General features: G+C 45.6%; 1 protein-coding gene across 1 annotated transcript in view; it reads right to left on the reverse strand.

The window, feature by feature from the left end:
• CACNA1B (calcium voltage-gated channel subunit alpha1 B) overlaps positions 1 to 21,855 on the reverse strand; it is a 1,161,590-nt gene that overhangs the window by 328,280 nt on the left and 811,455 nt on the right. Inside the window, exons 11-12 of the mRNA XM_029613506.1 lie at positions 20,643 to 20,852; positions 4,084 to 4,196 (exon numbers count right to left, since the gene is read on the reverse strand). Coding sequence (XP_029469366.1) covers positions 4,084 to 4,196; positions 20,643 to 20,852 — 323 coding nt within the window. The remainder of the gene's footprint in view (positions 1 to 4,083; positions 4,197 to 20,642; positions 20,853 to 21,855) is intronic.

Here is a 21,855-nt window from a genome sequence, read left to right on the forward strand (position 1 = left end):
ATCCTGAAAAGCCAACTGGCTGTGGGGTCCCCAGGATAGGTTTGGAAGCCCTATTGGAAATTAGAATTTATAAAGGGAAGACTAACTCACCTGTCCCTTCAGAACAATCTGGTCACCTTTCTCTAAGCAGTTTATGTAGGAAAGGTGAGCAGATTCATTCTAACCATTCCATCACAATCAGATCTAAGAAAAGCAGCTAAAATGTCCATTTTTCCAGTGGTTTTTAACCAGGCTCTCAAGGACAATCCAGCTAGCCTGGTTTACAAGATAGCCACAATGAATATGCATGAGACATATGTGCATACAAATACATAGAAATATCTCTCATGCATATTCATTGGAGACATCTTAGGTATCAGACTGGCTGGATGGTCCTCAAAGTCTGTGTGGAGAACCCCTGTCCTATTAAAATCAAGTACTGTTCACAGGAAGGATTACATGTCACACTAATAACATCTTTTTATTTTATATGCTATAAAGGGGTCATTTTATAACAGCTTGCCTAAATTTGTGGGCTGTTACACGTCTAAGTTACACCAATTTTGAAAATGAACTTACACGCACATGTTCGCGTGAACAATTATCCTATGAAAATTACCTGTACAAGTTACTACTTTGTGCACGGAACATTTTCAGGGAAATTTAAGTGTATTCTTTTCAAAAATCTTATCCAGACCCCCAAAACGCCTCTTCCTAATGTGCTTAAAATTATGTGCAAGCAAGGGGTGTGTGTGTGTGTGTGTGTGTGTGATGTAACAGGCAATTTTCAAAAGGGTCATTTTTGCAGGTAAAGCACTGTTTCACCTGCAGAAGTCCTTTTGAAAATTATCCTACTTATGTGCAAAGCAAAGCTGCTCACCTGTAATAGGTATTCTTCAAGGATGGCAAGATGGCATTCTTCACACGTGTGGGTGACATCATCAGATGGTGCCTGGCATAGAAGTTTTACTTCAAAGTTTCTAGAAGCTTTGGACATGCCCCACTGGGCATCTGTAGCCTGATCCATGTCACCGTGTCCTCTGTGGGGCCCTTCATTTTACACAAAGCTTAAGACTAGGAAGCTGACATTCAGTGCTATTTGTCTAAGTATGGACTTAGTGGGACAGATGGCAGGACTGGAAAATCCCACACACTGACAGGCTCCCTAGCATACCTGGGAACTTCTGAGTTCTGCTCATTCTGAGATTAGCAGGGCCAAAGGGTGTGGTGTACAGACTTTCTCTCTTCCTCCACCCATCCTCCCTTCTCAACAGTCGTCCCCGCCCCCCCCCCCCCCCCCCCACCAACTTTATTTGTAATTTATATTCTAGTTTCTAATCTTTAGAGGCTCTGGCTTTATTTTCTGACCCAGTGTCTTTTTTCTCATTTTCCATCCTTATCTCTATTCCTTTCTTTGTTTCTGTCTCTCTCTGGTGTCCTCCTTCCGTTTTCTTTTCTGTTTCAGTTCTATCTCAGTTAGCAGCAAATGCTTTAACACTTTCTCCTCTTCTTTTTCTCTCCCCTTCTCCTGCTTTTTTCCTTTTTTCTCCTCTTCTGAATTGTTCTACCTTCTCTGCTTTCACTATTCTTCTTCCTCTGTCTCCTGTACTCTCTCCTCCATTCATCCTCTTCTTTTGACATTATCACTCTAGATTTCTCCCCCGCCACATCCTGGGTCCTCTTCTTCTTCATCTCCTGCCATCAATGTTCCTCACTCTCACCCCTTTCTCTTTTCCCTCTCCCTCTCCATTCCTCAATTTTTCTCCCCCTCCCCCTTACTCTCATCTTCTCCTAACACAACTGCCTCTCCTCCTTGTTATTGCCTTCTCCTTCCATTTTACTCTCCTGTTTTCTCTTTTCCCCTCACTCCTCTGTCTGTCCCCTCTAACTCCCCCCACATTACTGTCACTAAACTTGCTTGCCCCTCTGACACTCTCTCTTCTCACTACCCCTCCCAGCACCCACTCTGCTCTCTCCTCAGGCTGCCTCTTCGCACTTCTTCTTACTGATCCCCCCCACATGTAGGTACACACACTCAGTTTTTCTCTTCGCCACTCCTTTGATCTCTCTCTCACACACACACACACACATGCTCACTTTCTCTTGTCTTTCCCACTCCTTTACTGGGATCCATCCAGGACTGGAGAGGAAGACAGTGTTCTCCTGCTTCTCCCTGCTGATTAGTTCATTGTGATAGCCAGAATTAATCAGGAGTGAGAGGTGAAGAATCGGCAGCAGAGCTTCCTCCCACCTCAGGCTCTGTCCTGTTGCCTGTCATTATACAGCACAGATAGAAGAAAGATGCGGCTTGGCTTAGAAGAGAAGGTGATTTTCTAGAACCTGGATATCCTGGGTGCTTTCCTGTCTCCGGGTAAAATACAGAGAGTTCCCAGGTATGGCACTGAGATATCTGGATAATGTGTTATCAGACTAAAAATGTATCTGGTTAGCTGGAAGGCAGGGAACATTCCAGGGCGGAGCCCATTTCTGGCTTAAGTACCTGATTCACAATCAGGCTGATTCAGTAAGCTCCGCGGGAAAATGGGTACTCAGTGCTGAGCGCCTGCTCTCCCAACGCACGCCCAGCCACCTCTCCTGGGCACACGATCCTGTATTTAAATGAGGGGTCATGCTAAAAGGAGGTGCTTGGGATGATTACACACCCCTAGTGCCTCCTTGGCCCAGGTGATGTGGCTGTCAACAGGTTCAGAAAACCGATGCTCAATTTAACATGCGCTGGTTTTCCGAACCCACTGACAACCATGAGTTAGGAAAATGGGTTAAGAAAATGGACGCCGGTAAAATTGAGCATCAGTTTTCCTAGCCTGACCAGCCAGCACATTTTTTTTTAAATTTATTTTTTTTTAACATTTTTGGTTCCTCCGTCTTAATATTGCTAGGCTATTAAGTCAGAGGGTGCACAGAAAAGTCGTATTTTTCTGCCCTTGGGCAGGCTTTAATTTCTGAGCGTAAAACGTGTGGATCAGCCGCACATTTTTTTCCAGAATCCTGGGTGAATTACTAATAGCCTCATCAACATGCATTTGGATGTGATGAGCACTATTAGTGACAGGGAAGGGGTTGGACGTGCGTTTTTAATGTGCTCAACCTCTTACTGCATAGGGTAGTGGACGCGCGGCGAAAACGCACGTCCAACTGCGGGTAAAACAGTGCAATCAGCCGAGCGCATTTTACAGTATCAGCCTATAAAGGTTTTTCCCAAAGACATAAAATGGGAGAAAGTCTTAATGATTCTGGCCTTAAACTAGCTGGGTAAATGCTGATTTTCACTGTTATCTGGCTAACATACAAAACTAACTTTAAGACAGCTGCTAAAAATCCTGGCTAAATTAGCCAGATAAGATTATCGGCTACTTTTTCCTAGCTGGCCAGTGGCTGAACATGGACATCATGAAGAACTAACTCCAAGGGGAAGCAGAAGATTTTTGTGAGTACTGACATCTTGCTATCTTTGGGTAAGCAACATTTCTTTCTCTGAACACAAGCAAGATGTCAATCCTCACAAAATCTGACACTATGTGTTACAAATACCGCACATTTCTCCTTTACCAGAAGAATAAGTGCAGTTGCCCCTTTTGTTTCATGATGCTCCATCAGTTGTATGTTGCTGTAAGATCTTCTTCAGTTCTAAAGCCCAGGGACAGTGGCTGGCCACAAGACCACTTTTAATCATGCTGTATCTTGCCTGAGTTTATGCCTCCACAGTGTTCTCATCTCATGATATTGTAGTCTTCATACAGCACCAGAGGCTCAGATTATTTTCAACTGAATTACATGGTAGAGAGGAGAGTTGCTCTTTAAAAGTATTTTACGTAGGACAGGTGGTGTCCCTGCTAGTGCTAAGTTTGCACCTCTCACACTAGTGGCAGTGCTCCCTTCCCCAGCTAGGTGCTCACTCACTTCCAGATGAGAGAACACTAGCTGGCAGCTATCATGCAGTCTTTAGGAGGTGGTACATTGAGTGCCAGGCAACCAAATGACTGCCAATTTGCCTTCCATGGATTTAGAAAGCTGCATATATATGCAAAGAGCATTGCAAATTGGAAGTGCAGTGCATTGTGTTTGTTCATCATAGAAACTTACCCCAAAATCAAAACAGTTGAAGGATGAGTGGAAGTAGTTCCTTGGCCCCAAGCCATACATCTTCAAAAACATTTCAGTCAGGAAAAGTCCCAGGAAAACAAATTCTGCATAATCTAGGAAACATAAGAACATAAATTGTCATACTGGGTCAGACCAAGGGTCCATCAAGCCCAACATCCTGTTTCCAACAGTGGCCAACCCAGGCTACAAGTACCTGGCAAGTACCTAAACACTAAGTATATCCCATGCTACTGATGACAGCAAGCAGAGGCCATTCCCCAAGTCAACTTGATTAATAGCAGTTAATGGACTTCTCCAAAAACTTATCCAAACCTTTTTTAATCACAGCTATACTAATTACACTAACCACATCCTCTGGCAACAAATTTCAGAGCTTAATTGTGCATTGAGTGAAAAATAATTTTCTCCAATTAGTTTTAAATGTGCTATTTGCTAACTTCATGGAGTGCCCCTAATCCTTCTATTATCCGAAAGTGTGAATAACCGATTTACATCTACCCGTTCTAGACCTCTCATGATTTTAAAGACCTCTATCATATCCCCCCTCAGTTGTCTCTTCTCCAAGCTGAACAGCCCTAACCTCTTTAGCCAATTTGGAAATCAGTCTCAATCTTTCTGACATATGCCATGCTATGCAAGTCAATACACATAATACGTAATATTTTTGCCTTGCTCTGTATCACTTCCGTGGACTTGCCAGACAGGCATCCCACAAAGGCTCAAGATCCCGAATCTGTGGTCTTCTCGGTCTTAAAATTTTACTAATTTTTTAGGAATCAGAAACTTCCAAATAAAATGGTAAAATTTCAATGCCAGTCCAGAGGCTCAGGCTGTAGTGCTTTGGCAGAGCAAACTTGTATTCAAGTCTTCAGTCTGGCCAGACCAGTAGGGCTTAGAGGAGCCATGGAGCTGAGGAGAGTGAACCTCATAAGTGAGGGTAAGATACTGGTTTTGATACAGAGTTTAACCCTTGGTGGCAGAAGAACAGCACTGTGGGAATGTTGCATAGAAAAGGGCAAGGCAAGAAGTAGGGCAGGGAGAGGAAAGAATGTTGGAAAAAACAATCACAAAGCTAGTGATAAAGGTAAAAAAAAATTACAGGCATAAAAAAAAAAAAGGGCCTGCTCATTGACCTCCTGCACCAATGTGAGCACAGCTAAAATCACAGTGCAACATTTCATTCAAAAATATGCGTTTTACACTCCTTTTCCTTTTAGCAGTACATCCTCTGTGGTTTTCAGATGCATGCCAATATGAACTAACCCATAAGTTGTGAAATCATAACTGGCCTTTCCAAGAAGAAAAGGCTGCCCCAAGTTTGAGGGGGAGATTGCACTATTAAATTTCATTGTTACTCAAAGGCCCTGAAAAATATGACCCTCCCTATGTTCTTCTGATCACAAGGAGGACTATATGTGAAAGTTTACAGTATGTTCACTAGCACATGTAGAGGTCTCATCAGCAGGAAAAGCAGAGGTAATATTGCCCTGGTGTCACTAGTGACACCATGCCTTGAGTACTGTGTTCAGTTCTGGAGATTTGTTTTTCAAAAAGACATTGAGAGGAATAAAGTGGTTCAGAGAAGGGCTACTAAAAGACACATCTCCAGTAACATGGGGTGTAGGGATGTGCATTCATTTAAAACGAAAGTGCAAAATGCAGCAAATAAGGCGGGGGGGGGGGGGGGGCAAACCAAATCAAGGGCCTCCCAAATGAAACAAACCTTATTCATTCATTTTGTTTTAAACTAATTACTACAATTTCATTATTGTAGGTTAAACATTCTTCTAATGGATGGTCTTCTGTTGATTCAGCCTGTTTTCTGTTAATCCTGTTATTTGTAATTAATACTTATTAATACTGTTATTTGTAAAGCCTTGTTGCTAATTTTTTGTTAATTGTAAACCGCGGTGATGTATATCTTTACGTACTGCGGTATCTAAAAATCTCTAAATAAATAAATAAAATAAATAATGTATCGGGCCTAGTCCTAAGCCCGAAGCCATGGCCTTGCCTAGGGCATAGGCCGCGGTCCAAAGCAGGAGCCGCAGCCTACGGCCGAGCACAAAGCTGATGCCTCGCCTAGGGCCTAGGCCAAGGCCCACAGCAGGGGCAGCAACCTGGGCATGAGCACAATGCTAGGGGTCCTGGCAGAGGCATGAGCTGATGCCTGCGCCTCAGCCGAGACTCCCAAAAATAAAAAAAAAAACACAAAAAAAAATTTACCTGATCTATCGGGTATCCGACTCGGCCCAGATCCAGGCTAGATGTCGCAACCCAACCCAGAGATCGGGTCCCGATGCTAGGGCCTCAGCCTAAGCAGGAACCTGAGCCCAGGCCTATTGCCACAACCCAACTCGGAGGCCAGGTTGCGATGCCAGGGCCTCAGCCTAGGCTGAAGCCCGAGCCCAGGAACAACACCCCAACACCACCTGGAGGCCAGGACCCAATACTAGGGCCTTTCACCACACCCAGGTCTGATGCTGTGGCCTTGGCTGGGAGGCCAGGTCATGATGCCTGGGCCTCGGCCCAAGCCTCCTAGCCCAGGCCTGGTAACTTCTCTTCCGGTCCTCTTCTTTCTTCAGCGCCAATTGACGGCATCCACTGGGGCTGCACAGGAGTTAATTAACTCTGGCATATTCACCCCAGCTGACAGCACCATTTTGATGTACTGCACTGCATCAGGACCCAGCCTCCGGGTCGGGTTGTGGTATTGGACCTGGGTCTGGGTCGAGGCCTGGTGCGGGACCCAACCTCTGGGTCAGGTCATGGCATTGGGCCTGGGCTTTGGTTTCAGCTGAGGCCCAGGCATTAGGTCCCAGCCACCAGGTCAGGTTGCAGCATCAGGTCTGGGTCTGGCCAAAGGCCCCAGCCTCCGGGTCGGGTTGTGGTATTGGACCTGGGTCTGGGTCGAGGCCTGGTGCGGGACCCAACCTCTGGGTCAGGTCATGGCATTGGGCCTGGGCTTTGGTTTCAGCTGAGGCCCAGGCATTAGGTCCCAGCCACCAGGTCAGGTTGCAGCATCAGGTCTGGGTCTGGCCAAAGGCCCCAGCCTCCGGGTTGGGTTGCGGCTTTGGGCCTGATCTCTGGCTGAGGTCCCAGTGTCAGGAGCTGGCCTCCAGGTCAGGTCGTGGTGTCGGGCCTAGATCCAGGCTCCTCCAGCCCAGGCCAAAGCATCAACCTTGAGTAGGCCGAGGCTGCATCAACCTACTACGGCCTCAGCCTGTGGAAGTCCAAAGCTTTGGCCTAGTCCTTGCCAGTGGATCTCCACTGGCCCAGGTAAATGGGGGCCAGGGTGGGTTCCTGGCCCTGGCATTTTTCCAAAGGGGAGGTGGGAGGGTGGCTTCGCTTTCAGTTTTTGGCCATTTTTTTTTTTTTTTATTGCTTGATTTGTTTTTTCCATTTGAATGAAGTGAATCAAGCAATCCACGAACCAAAATTCCTGGGGGAAAAAAACCTCCTGAAAATGAACCGAATAACGAAAACACATTTTTTTTTCCTCTGCACATCCCTAATGGGAAGGTGGAATTTAGTACAAATTTCCTTTTCTATGGAAAAGGTTGTGATATGAAGTTACAGGGAGGAAGGTACAAAGAAATATAAGAAAACATTCTTTACTAAAAGAGTGTTAGAAGCTCTGGAATAGCCTCCCAGCAGAGGTAGTAACAACCAAAGTTATGACAGAATTTAAACATGCTTGGGGAGAGGGGAAGGAGCGAGGTAATGGGCAGAAGATATGAAAGAGTGGACTTGATTGATCACCCAGTTATATTTATTTATTTGTGTGTGGGGGGGTTTAATACCATCGTTCCATGAGAAAAACACTAGTTCACAACTATATGAAACTTAGAGGGCCAAAAGGGGAAAATACAAGTTGCATGGGGCTTCCAAAAAGACTGTGGTAACTAACACAGCATGGCCATGGTTATAACCCCTAACAATGAGAATGATTTAGAACGATATTGAGGGCAGTGGTAAAAGATTTGGTAAAAGACTTGGAAATAGGGGGGAGGGGCTGGGGGGGGGGGGGGGTTGGTGGTGTTTTAATTAAACTTTGGTGACCTATACGGTCACATATCCAAAGTAGCATAAATCCAGAGAGGAAGGCAACTGGGCACACTGGCTGGGACAGTTGGTCTTTATTTGTGATCATTTATTATGTTACTCTGTTAAAGTTTTGATTGGATATGATGTTTCTATGATGAAAACTAAACAGACCCGCCATCTTTCCTTCCCCGGAAAAAAAAAAAATCGTTTAGCAGGACAAGTAAAAATATAGGGCCAGGTGCACCAAAGGTGGACAAAAGGCCCAGTGCATCTGGTGTGTGATGCTTCATAAAGTGGGAACAACACATTGCTGATCAGTAATAAAACCTTCTATAGCACGAGTCCTGCCAGTTTAATTGAAAATGCAAGTTCAATAGCGCGACCTTCCGTTATTCAAGACCCACATTTAATTGAATCTACCTTTAAACAGAAACATTCCATAATGTAATTTGAAAAAAAAAAAAGAAGTTTGGCACAAACAGACTGATTTAATTTTCAACTCCTGCTCCTGGCAAAAGACATGTTGATATTCTGTTGCCCTATATGTCTAGATTAGGTCATTAGCGGCCCCATTTTGTCAATCACTGACAAATTAATTCTATTTCCACACTGTCTTCTTCCAGCCTGATGTTATTAGGCTGATGCACAGTTAGCCACACAATTTTTATATTACCCAAGCAGGATAACTGTAGAGAAAATTACAGAGAGGCAAAATACAAAGCAAAGATTATGCATCCACCTCCTTTCAGAGTAATACCAGGCATGTGGCATTTCTGGTTGGTATTAGAGTTACAATCATGGCCACACTGTGCAGATTACAAGCGCAACCATGTGTCTGATGTTAGGGTGGTAACCATGGCTGCTCTGTGCCAGTTGCCCAGTGTTCTTGGAAGCCTAATACAGCTGTACTATTAATTTCAGGGTTACAATAAGACAGGAAGCTCTGCCTTAAAGCAAATTCTGGGCAGTCCCACAGAGTCACTATTTAGGAGTGACAAATATCTGTAGAAAGGTTGAGATAGTTGATCTTTTTTTTTTTCTTCTTCCCCTGTTATACAGTTGATCACACTCTGACATGCATCCAAGTGACAAATGTATGAGGGAAGCTAATCACTGACAAAAGGGACCCCCTTCTCACAGCTTATAATAATGTAACTTCAATTTAGAGATAAGCCCCGAAAAATCACAGTCTTGGACTGTGACAAGTATGCATAGTGATTCCATTGTGAAAGCGCTGTGTGCACTTTTTAGTAGGGGTGTACAACTGAAAATCTTTTTTTTTTATTTAGGTTTTTTGTTTTATTTATTTATTTATTTATTTATTTGTGCAATTTTTATATACCGTTGCCCAGAACAAAGAGTTCTATCTTAACGGTTTACATAATAAATTAATTTAAGACAGTTAAGAAAACAGAAATAAATACAATAAAACATCAATAAAATAAAATAAATAGAGTTATTTAAAAAACTAAAATAGCATAAGTAAAGTTAGAAATAAAAAACCATAAAAGCTGCTATAGATTCATAAAAACTCTTGGGTATTATCTCTGTATGTTAGTCGGATGGGAATCTGAATGTGAAGATACGCCTCCGTGAGATCTAGGGACGCTAGAAACTCCCCTTTTCGTACGGCCACTTCATTTTATGTTATTTCATTTTAGTGCAGAAAAAATAAAAATTGGTTCTTACCTGCTAATTTTCGTTCCTGTAATACCACAGATCAGTCCAGAGAAGTGGGTTGTGTATCTCTACCAGCAGGTGCAGTCAGAGCAAAGAACTTTGGGCACTGCCGTATATAGAAGAGTGCCAACTTGGTTACAGTATTGACCTGTAACCAAGCCCATGCAAACAGAACTAAGAAACACATGCAAACAGAACTAAGGAACAAAGGGTAGAAACCAACTAAAACTAACTACCACTTTGCCCCATGAACACATAAACCAAACAAATTTCAAAGAACTGCTCCATCAAATGTATCTGCAAAAGAAGCATCGTGAAAAAAGAAACATTGCAAAGTCTAACAAGACAGTCTTTCGGTAACTGAAGAAAAGGGGTGGGCCTCTGGACTGATCTGTGGTATTACAGGAACGAAAATTAGCAGGTAAGAACCAATTTTCATTTCCTGAACATACCCAGATCAGTCCAGAGAAATGGGATGTACCCAAGCCACCCTACACTGGGTGGGAACCCGAAAGACCCATACGCAGGACACTCTCACCAAAGGACAATTCATCAGAAGCTTTAACGTCCAATCGATAATGCTTAGTGAAAGTGTGAAGTGAGGACCACACAGCTGCCCTACAGATTTCCTGAGGCAACAGCAACTGACATTCTGTCCAGGAAGTAGCCTGGGCCCTGGTGGAATGAGCTCTGAGACCCAAAGGCACTTGGCGTCCGCGGGCTACATATGACAAACAAATGGCCTCTTTAATCCAACAAGAGATGGATGTCTTAGACGCTTTGTCCCCCTTCTTAGGACCACCAAATAGAATGAAAAAATGATTGGAACGTCTAAAATCATCCAAGTACCGCAATAAAATGTGACATACGTCTAAAAGATGAAGGTCCCTGCCCTGAGAGGACTCCCAAGACCACTGAGGAAACCCTGGAAGCTCCACAGTCTAATTGACGTAAAAGGACGATACCACCTTCGGAACGAAGGACGGAACCGTGCGCAATGACACCCTATCGTCGTAGATCCAAAGAAAGGGGTCACGACACGACAATGCCTGTAACTCTGAAATCTGACGCGCTGAGCAAATGGCCACTAAAAAGACCGTTTTCAACATCAGATCCTTCAGCAAAGCTCTTCGGATAAACTCAAAAGAAGGACCACAAAGTACCCGAAGCACTAGATTCAAACTCCAATCAGGACACACAGAACGGACGGGAGGCTGCAAATGTTTAACTCCCTTGAGAAACCGAGCAATATCCGGGTGCACGGCCAGCAAACAACCGTTAAACTTTCCAATCAAAGCACCCAGAGCCGCCACCTGAACGTGAAGGGAATTAAACGCTAAACCCTTAGCGAGCCCCTGTTGTAGAAACTCCAGGACCCGAGGGATGTCCACAGCTAAGGGATCGCAAGAACACTGATGGCACCATGATTCAAACAGCTTCCAGACTCTAACATAGGCTATAGAGCTGGCTGGGCAGCTTGCCTGCAGGAGCATGGAAATGACCTGGTCAGAATAACCATTTAAGCGTAAACATCGCCTCTCAAAAGCCAAGCTGCGAGAGAGAAGTGATCCTCCCGATCCGAAAATATGGGACCTTGTCAAAGTAAACACGGCAGATGAGCTAGCTGCAAGGGACCCTCTAGAGCAAAGCGAACCAGATCCGTGAACCACGGGCGACGCGGCCACTTGGTGCCACCAACACCACCCTGCCTGGGTGAAGTTCTATGCGATGGAGAAGCCGACCGATGAGGGGCCAAGGCGGAAACACAAAGTAGAATTCCGATGGGCCAAGGGCACACCATAGCATCGAGACCCACCGAGCCATGCTCCCAACGACGGCTGAAGAAGCGATCTGTCTTCGCATTCATCCACGTTGCCATCAGATCCAACTGCGGAATGCCCCACCTGGCGCAAATTTGATTCCAGGCTTTGGGAGACAGCTCCCATTCTCCTGGATTGAGTTGTTGCCTGCTGAGAAAGTCCGCCTGCACATTCTCTCCCATGACATGAGAGGTGGCAATACCCCCGAGGTGCTGTTCTGCCCAGGCGAACAGGAGTCGCGCAACTGTGGGACTTCTTGTTCTGCCCTGCCAGTTGATGTAAGCCACCATTGTCGCATTGGTGGAGAATACTCTTACCATTTTGCCCCTTATCTCAGGTAGGAATGCTTGTAGGACAAGTCGAACCGCTCTTGTCTCGAGTCGATTGATAGACCAGGAGCTCTCTGTCGGTGACCAGACACCTTGAGCGAATTTGTCTGCACACACTGTTCCCCAACCGGACCGGCTGGCATCAGTGGAGATTATCAGCCAATTCGGAGGATCCAAATCCACACCCCGTTCCAGATTGTCGTGCGATAGCCACCACGACAGACTGACTCTGGAAGCAGCGGCATTTGTAGGTGGAACTGTTCTGACACCGGACTCCATCGAGACAAAAGTGCATGTTGTAAAGGTCATAAGTGAGCGAATGCCCATGGGACCAGGTCCAGAGTGGAAGCCATGGAACCCAGGACCTGCAAATGATGCCAGACTGTGGGACTCTTCCTCTGAAGAAAAGAATGATTCTGACCTTGTAACTTTGTCACTCGGTCCGCAGCCAGAAAAACTTTGCCGTGCAAGGTATCGACCAGTGCTCCCAAATAAATCAGTTCTTGGGTGGGTTCCAAGTGACTCTTTTGCACATTGATGACCCACCCAAGTGAATGTAAGGCGACCATCACCATGCGAACCGATCTCTCGCAGTCCTCCCTAGACTTCACATGAATAAGTCAGTCGTCCAGGTAAGGATGGACTAAAATCCCCTCCTTGCGAAGGAAAGCCGCTACTACCACCATCACTTTGGTGAATGTCCGAGGAGCTGTTGCGAGACCACTGCTGGTGGCTTAGTCAGATGGGAATGTGAAGATACGCCTCCGTGAGATCTAGGGACGCTAGAAACTCCCCTTTTCGTACGGCCACCATTTCCTTCCTCAGAGTTTCCATCTGGAAATGAGGGATTCGTAGATAATGGTTCACCTTCTGCAAGTCGAGGATGGGATGAAATATGCCCACCATCTTGGGATTCACAAAGTAAACCGAGTAACGTCCGCGTCCCTGCTACGCTTCCGGAACTGGGACAATCATTCAAAGCTCGGGAAGATGTTGTAGAGTTACCCGAACCGCGTCTCGTTTGCTGCTTGAGTTCACGCGTGATTCCACAAAAACCTCCTGAACTGGCTGTGAAAACTCTAGAGCGTAGCAGTCTCTGATCACCTCTAGAACCCAACAGTCCGAGGTAATACTTTCTCATTCCACGTAAAAGTTGGATAATCTGCCACTGACAGCTTCGACGACGGAATGGGTGCTCGTAGCTTCCTTGGGAGGGTTTACTGGTTCCTGTACTGAGGTATCTGGAGTCACTACCAGAGCGATGACCTCCTCGAAAGGACTGCTGGCAGCCCGAATTTTGCTTAGGACCAGAAGGCATGGAATATCTGCTAGATCGAAAACGGCGAGAATCCTGAAAGCGAGACTGAGGGGGAAAAACCTTCTTAGAAGATCTCCTATCTTCTGGTAACTTATTGCCTTTGGATTCACCGAGCAGCTTAACCAGCTGATCAAGATCTTCCCTGAACAGAAGCTTGCCCTTAAAGGGTAGATTACAAAGTTGGGACTTTGAGGACAAATCCGCCGCCCAATTCCTCAGCCACAGGAGTCGCCGTGCCGCTACCACGGATACCATACTCCAAGCCGAGGTTCTCACCAGATCGTAAAGCGCATCAGCCACATATGCGACGCCCGCATCCAACCGGGCGGACTGCAACGCACCAGAACCACCTGAACCTGAACTGGAAGCAGTCTCCTGAACCGAGCAGAGGTACGCCCTCTTCATAAGGCTAGCGCAAACTGCCGCTCGAAGGCCCAAAGCAGCCACTTCGAAAACACGCTTTAACTGGATCTCCAGTTTGCGATCCTGCATATCCTTTAAAGCGGCAGCTCCAGCTGCCAGGATAGTGGTTTTCTTAGTGACCGCCGAAACAGCCGTGTCCACTTTCAGAATCTTCAGAAGATCTAAAACATCAGACGACAGGTGATAAAAGCTTTGCCATAGCCCTGCCCACCTTCAGCTCGGAATCTGGAGCATCCCACTCACGGGTTAGCAGTTTGCAGACCTTCTTAGGCAACGGGAAGGAAGATGTGGGACCTCAAATACCATCAAGGACTGGATTAACTCCTTCATTATCAGATTCTTCCCGAGAAACCTTCAGGCCCAAAACATCCAAAACCTGAGGAATAAGGGGCCGCAGTTCTTCCTGTTTAAAAAGGCAAACCATGCTGGGATCATCTCCCTCAGCGGGCAGGATATCATCACTATCCAGGTCATCCGTATCAACATCACCCATATCAGAAATTGGGTCTGAATCTGCACCCGTGTCAGCATCCGGGGCTAATGGTGCCCCTGACCCCAGAACTGGATCCTGTGACCCTCGGAGGATGTCATTCCTCGGACGAGGCTGCTCCATAGGCCGCTGCAGAGGTTCTGCAACCCAACCCAGAGGTTCTGTCCGGTCAAGAGGCTGTCTGGGTCTTCTAAGCACCAAATGCTTCCTGGCCAGGAAGGTTTGGTGCATCAGAAGAATGAATTCTGGGGAAAACCCCTCCAGGACTCCATCCCCCTGCAGGGAATCGTCTGGAGGCGAATCACCAGCCCCCAAATCAAGCTCCTGTCCCACAGGGGCTAAAAAGGAGGAGAATCCTCCTCATGATATTCTCAGCGCGATGAACCCCTCCCCCCCCACTCTGGAGGGGGTGGATGGGCCCGACGAGCCCTCCATCCCGGAGGAGCAAGCGGAACAAAGATTAGCCGAATCGAGCACCTGACCACACACCCCACACACGCAGCAGGCCGCCGATTTAGTGCTGGGACCCATGAAAAAAAAAAACGCGCCGCCATGCGGTGGAAGTTTGAGGAGAAATGGCTGTTGCAGTGAAAAAAGCGCGCGCCACCGGAGATGTGAGAAAATCAAGCCGTCAAGCCTAATTAAAAACAGCTGAGCCTGCAAACGCGACGAAACGTGCCGGCAAACGGGCCTTGTAGTACAGCTTACCCTCTTCCCTCAGAGGCAACCCGGAGCCCCGGAAGCTGAGGGGAAATGCCGACCATCTCCCTGAACGGCTGTTGAGGCCCTCCCTGCCCCGGCTCCTTATCTTCAGAAAAAGAAATACAGCCCCTAGACTTTTTCCTTTTTTTTTTTTTTAATTTTATGGAGCCTCATGCAGGGAAAGTAGAGGGAGCAGATGAAGTGGCTTCGGTGGGGGAAAAAACTAAGAGCCCCTGGCCTTCACCCACCGAGCCGCAGTGGGCGAAACCTAGGCAAGAGTGTCCAACCCCCCCAGACGCCCGGCTTCCACTGAGGGATGGCTCACAAAGGTGCCTAACACCTCAGGAAGCGCTGTCAGAAAAGAAAAAAAATCACTATCTAACAAAAAACAAAACACACTGACTAAAAACTAACTAAGACTGCAGGAGTGCGTCTCTACCACCTGCTGGAGTCAGAGAAATACTGAGGGATGGCAGTTGGCACTCTTCTATATATGGCAGTACCCAAAGTTCTTTACTCTCTGACTCCACCTGCTGGTAGGGATACACAACCCACTTCTCTGGACTGATCTGGGTATGTTCAGGAAAAAACATTTACTGTGCACTGCTTTTTATGCACTCAACTGATCACGTACATGCATGTTTGATTTACTGTGCACTAAACAATGTGAGCATATTAAAAGAAACAAAACAAACAGCAGCACATCCACACTTTTTTGGGCATACATTACATCTGCTACAAAGCAGGTGCAAAGATTGTGAGTACTTTTGTATCCGTGGTGTGCATGCTACAACGTCTTTAAAAGGAAACTCCATGGAAAGTTTCCCTTTGAAAATGAGCTTAGAGGACCTGCAAGCTACATTGAGGAGTTGAAAATGTGTTTATTTAAACAGCATTTATATGTCACCAATCCAAATAGAAGATCTTGGCGGAATCACCCCCTACATGCACAATGAAGCGATAGCAAGACATTATCCAATAACATGGAAAATTTAATAATGGCTAATGACATCGCAGGCAGCATGCAATACTTTTCTGATAATACTTCTCTGGATCAATGAAACATACAGTAGGCTCAAATTTAACACTTTGATTTAAAAAAACAAAATGTGGCTTTGGTTCCTGGCCATTTTAGAAATTCAATGACACATTCTAGGTTGTGCATTAAATGATTTTGATACATTTTGTGGGTGCTAAATGCACCTAGCTTTCATGACTCACAATGCAATTCACACTCTGTGGTATGTTACTACTGGCATCTTTCTTCCCTCAGAACTGTTTACATTGTGGAAAGGATAACAGTTTAGCACAGAGCTATTCACACTATCTCAGTCTCTAGATTTAAAGAAAGGGATTCCTTAATTAAAGTTTTCATTAATCTGTTCAGATTTTGCTTTTGGTTGTTTATGTAAATTAACTTACAGTGTTAGTGCCTTATTGTATTGCTCATAATCCAGGGGGAGTTAGTGAAGGGGAACAAAGTTCTAGATATAACTTTTACATGGCCAGTACACGAAGGGGGCAATTTCTCAAGGGGTTTCCACAGGTAAATTGGATTTTATCTGCAAAAAATAAACCCCTTTGAGAATTGCCCCTGGCCCTCTGCAGAAAAGGTATGCATTGCATGCTGCTGATAATGGGGGAAAATGGTGGCTCTGGAAGTGGGACCAGAGTGGACCACAAATACACATGGGGATTTAAATTTGAAATTCCCCACACCTGCTTCCTCTTGCTTTCTCTTGCTTTTTCCTGCATTCTTTGTGGCTGCATAGTATGCAGGGAAAAGTCTCTCTGTGGCACTGGTGAATTTTAAAAGGGAAACACCGAGAGGAGCGATTGGCTAGCTGATAATTACTCCAGAAGAGTACTAGTAGCCATATTGGTCCTTGAAGATACTGGAATCTTTGTAGGTTGTAATACTTTTTAATGAACCAACAGAAAAGATGTCGTAATGTATGAATTCTTGAGACTTTCCACTTGGATGAGTCCTATGAGGTTTTTGAAAGTTCAAATTCTGCAACATCTTTCTTAATTGTCCTTTAAAAGGCATCACAACTGTTGATTTCATGGACACTTAGGCCGAGATGGAATTGACATAACCTGCAGGGAAGAGCCCTACAGGTTCCCCACCATCAGCAGGCGGATTCGGATGAATCAGATGCCCAACTGGAGCTTTGCCTTTACCAGCCCACATTCCCCTCGGGTTGAGCCTTTGGGTGCCGGGGCCAGCAGGTCTTAGGTGGGGGCCTCTGCTGATGGGATGGAGATCAACTGAGGACACTGAAGGAGTAGAGATTGCAGAGATGAATCTGGAAGGAGGCTGGGGTCAGAAGCAGGTGGCGTTCAAGAGAGTATTCAGAAAACAAGCTGTGGTCAATACTGGCTATCTGTCAGAAAGGAAAGGCAGGACAGATAGGCAGGACAGGGAGGCAAGGAGCAGAACAAGTGAGCAGACGAGGAGACAAGGAACTGAAGAAAAGGAACTGGAGACAAAGACGAGGAACACTGGGACTGAAGATGAAGACAAGAACCACTGGAACTGAAAATACAGAATGCAGGCACTGGAGAACGAAGACAAGGACCACTAAGGCAACTCACACTACAAGGATGTAGAAAGACCTTTTGCCAAGGTGAGCTGTGACTGTACTGCCGCCCTCTTATAGGGCCTAGACTGACATCATCAATAGGGGCTATGGTGGGGGGTGGGGTGTTTCCATCGAGGTCCCTTTAAATTTTGGGCAAGGCAGGCACATCACACATTTGTTGGCGGTGGCATCATGCTGCAAAGGAATCAGTGGCAGCATCTTGCCACATAATATTACAGCTGGTGGTCAAAGGCATGGCAGGTTGGACCAGTGGCTTTCTGCCACGTTGAAGGGCAATATTGGCAGCAACTGAAGGCAGCGCGGGCTCAGCCAAGAGGTGAGATTGGCAGTTCGTGGGGTTAGCCCACGACAGCCAATCGTAACAACAACCTTGCAAATATACAAGGAAAGTCTATGTGGTCATATTCAATACTTGTTTGGAGGTATAACCCAAAATAATTAATGTCATAAAATTTGCTGTACAAATCTTACAACAAAAAAAGTCAATAAAATGCTCTGGAACCATACATATATGAGATAAATACATGTATTTTATGACTGAATACATGCATTGTGCCTCAGCAATAATCTCCATTGAAAAGGAAATTTATGGGCAGTCTATGACATATCTGGGCAAGTTGAAGACCCAAGGTAAAAGCTCACAGAACATTGAATTAATGAGCCAAAAACTTTGCATATAACTGGGAAGGGGAAGAGAAATGGAAGAATTTGCTGAAAATAAGGGAGAAAATTCATAAGCCATCTGACATAGAAAGAACATTTAATAAAACATTTTCCAGTTTACAGTTCCCAAGCATAAGAAGTAGGGAGATGGGTGCTTGCAATTTTCAAATTTAGAAAAAATGTAATTGTGAAAAGTGAGGCAACACTTTGGGTTGGGAATTTGCAGTAAGCAATTATAGACAGTTTCAGTCTGCTGGTACTCTTCCAGGCCCTTTAGTGATAGCTGCAGCAATTTGGGATTGTGTGATATTCATAACTTCTCCAATTGCTCTTCCTGAGTTCAGCAGGACATAGAGTGAAAGGGTCTGTGTGACATATTTCGGAGATCCCATCACAGGACTGGGTGAGCGGGTACAAGAGAACACCAACTGCTGTGACCCTAAGGGCAAGCTTATCAAACTTTTGCTCCAGTTTTACCACAGCCTGAAAATCTAGGCTGACAGATTTTCATTTTTGTTATCTGGAGCAATTTTTGTACTGGAGCAAACGTTTGCTAAATCTATCCTAGGTATGAAACTATCAAGTAACAACATTGCACCCTTGCACATAATCCAGTTTTGTTTAAGTACTTAAGGTTCTATTTTTGTTCTCAATCAAATGTTTTAAAAATGTAAGCACTGTTTTTAATGCCAGTTGCTCAAGTAGAATTTATATAAAAAAAAAAACAGAGGTGTAACCGACTGCAAGTGCACCATTCATTAAGCAAACAGCTCTTATCTGTGCCCTTCTCCACTGCCAACTCCCAACTCCCAACTCCATGCTTACCCCTTGCTGTTCTTTGTGCCTGAACAGCCTTCCTAAGTTGTTGTGTCATGTCCCCTCTCTGGCCATAAAATCCAACCTTTTAGAAACTGCTTTAAATCTTAAACTCTGGATCTTCTTGACCACAGACTTTTGATTTTTACCATTTCTCTATAATAATAACAAAAAAATCCCAAAGCATCTTATTTGTCCTGTGCATCTGCCTTGACTAGGCTAAGCTCTACGATGAGGAGACATACTCTTGTGTGAGTCTGTTGCAGGAGTGTGGCTAGCCATGGTCACCTACAGCCAAGCCAAAAGCTTGGCTGTAGGCAGCCAAAAAACCGCTGTTCTGCTTACTGCTCCAGCTCCTCCCCACCAGGCAGCCTTCAGAGGAACAGGAGGGATGGGACTAGAGAAGAGAGCCGTGCAATGGTTTTCTCTTCAGTTATGTCCCACCCAGTCCCTCCCAACTTGTCTCTTTGTCTCAGCAGGCAGCTCTCGGAGAGAACAGGAGGGAAGGGACTGGAGCAGACTCTGGGCTCAGCTGAGGTGCAGAGTTGGGGAAGAGGAAAGAGGCACCTGGAGCCCAGGTCAGGTTGCCGTGATTTATGGGAAAGCGAGAGGAGGTAAATGCTGAACGGAGGATGAAATGCAGAAGGGGGGTGTTATGCTAGTGTTGTTGCACGAGGGGTGGTGGTGTGCAAGGGAGTGAATGTTGGAGGAGGCGAGGAAGGAGAGAATGCTTGGGGCAGGGTGGGTACAAGAGGGGGTTCATGTTGGGGGGAGGTGAGTACTTGGGGACGAGGAGAGGGGATGGCACAAAATGTGTTGAATGTTGGGAAGGTTTAGGAGAGGGATAAATACCGGGGAAGCATGAAAGGAGGAAAATGTGGTTTCCTCCCCCATCTCCCTGAAATCAGCAATATAAACTTGAGAGTCAGGATAGGAGGGGTGCATGAGAATCACGTGGGAGGAGGAGTTTTCTGGGGGAGGGGAAGGGGTGTAAAAAAAGCTTATGGAAATGGAGTGGAGGGGGAAGGCTTGTATGAAAGAAAGCCAGAGGTGGCGATGGGGGAGTAAAGACAGCAAGAGATGGGGTTGGGAGTAGCCAGAGATGGTGATGAAAGGTATGTGTGTGAGAGAGCCAGAATGGTGAAGAGGGAGGAACGGTGACAGAACCAGGTGTGGTAAAGTGGAAGATGGTGATAGAGAGCTAGAGGTGGTGATGGGGGTAGAGTAAGTGAGAGAGAGCCAGAGGTGTGAGGGGATTGAAGGGGTGAGGAGAGCAAGAGGTAGTGAGTGGGAGGAGATAGGGTTTGAAAAAGAAAGGGGGGAATGAAGGGGCAGGAATGAAAGAAAGCAGAAAAGCATGAGAGGAGATCATTGGGAATGAGGGAATCAAACTCGGGGAACACGAGGGGAGATAAATGAAATGGTTGAGGAGGGTGAAAGAGTCAGTATGGGGATATAATGAGAGAGAGGGGGTGCCTGTTGGGGAAGAAAAGGAGCCAGATAGCATGAAATTGATGGGGGGGCAGTCCAGTGAGAGGGAGATGGAGGGCTGAGAAGGGCAATGGAGGAGAGAGTTGGGGAAGTGAAGTGTTTGGGCAAAGCAGATGAATGGACTCTTGACTGAATATATAGTGAAATACTTACATAAGGCTTCAGTCAGCCACTGTGGCTGGCCATAGTGCACTATGGCAACGCACAGTGTGTTCAGTGCAACCACGCAGAGGACGAACCAATAGAAACTTTGAGCTTTCACCATCCGCCGAATGAAAAAACGAAACATCTTCTCCTTCCTGCGGAAGTAGGAGGAGCTCTCATTCTTCCCGCTTTTCAAGCTGGCTCGGGCAAATGGAGATCCTGAGCATCAAAAACAGAATGAAGGAAGAATAAATCATATCATGCCATGGAGTTTTTAAAGGTTACGTAGCACTTTGCTACAGCTTAGGACAGGCTTAGACACGGATCTCTGGATTATCATCACCACAAATACAGTTCTGACCACGTGGTGCAGACACCATGGGCTGGCATGCAGCGGCTGCCCATGGAGGTAATGCACATTGTATGGTTCAAGTAGAGCTTCCTTTAGACATAATATGACAATTAACAATCCTTTTTGAGAGGAAATTACTTATTTGTGGTTATCCAAATCATTTATAATTTTACTTTCTTCAATGTTCTGTTCCTCCATTCATATACCCAGTCCAGCACATGTCAGTGGAAAGTTAAAGGCCGCTCATCTATATAACTTTCAAAGTTTGGCCATACTTAGATATTTCAGCTCTTAATTACCTGCTTTAAGGGAGCTTTTAGTGGATTTTAATAACATGAGTTCACCAATAAACATCAGTCAGAACTTCCTCTAAGACCTCAGTGGAGCATGCCTTCAGCATGTATATGTAAACCCCCTTCACTAGGGGGCCCACCTTAGGAATCTACAGGCGGGGGATGAATGGGCCACACATCTGGCTTGGGGGTCATGCAGAGGGGGATAGCTTATGTTATAAAGCTCTAGGGGAAATTCATGCTGTCCAAATTAACGGTCCACCCCCAGAAATTTATGTTCCAAAACAAGAAAAAAATAATTTATTTTAAAGTTCAGTCCAAAGCAACACACAAAAAAAAATCCACAGTTCAGGGAGGATAAAAAAGGCAACAATTCCCAGACAGTCCAACCCTTCAGCTGCATGGAGGAGTAGCCTAGTGGTTAGAGCAATGGGCTAAGAAGCAGGGAAGCCAAGCTTCTGACACTTCTGAACTTGGGCAATTTGCTTTACTCTCCATTGCCTCAGGTACAAACTTAGAGCCTGATTTACTAAAGGCTTTCTCCCATTCTGGGGTACATTTTAAAAAAGAGTTGCTT

This window comes from Rhinatrema bivittatum, chromosome 8, assembly GCF_901001135.1.
Source record: "Rhinatrema bivittatum chromosome 8, aRhiBiv1.1, whole genome shotgun sequence".
Classification (NCBI taxonomy): domain Eukaryota; kingdom Metazoa; phylum Chordata; class Amphibia; order Gymnophiona; family Rhinatrematidae; genus Rhinatrema; species Rhinatrema bivittatum.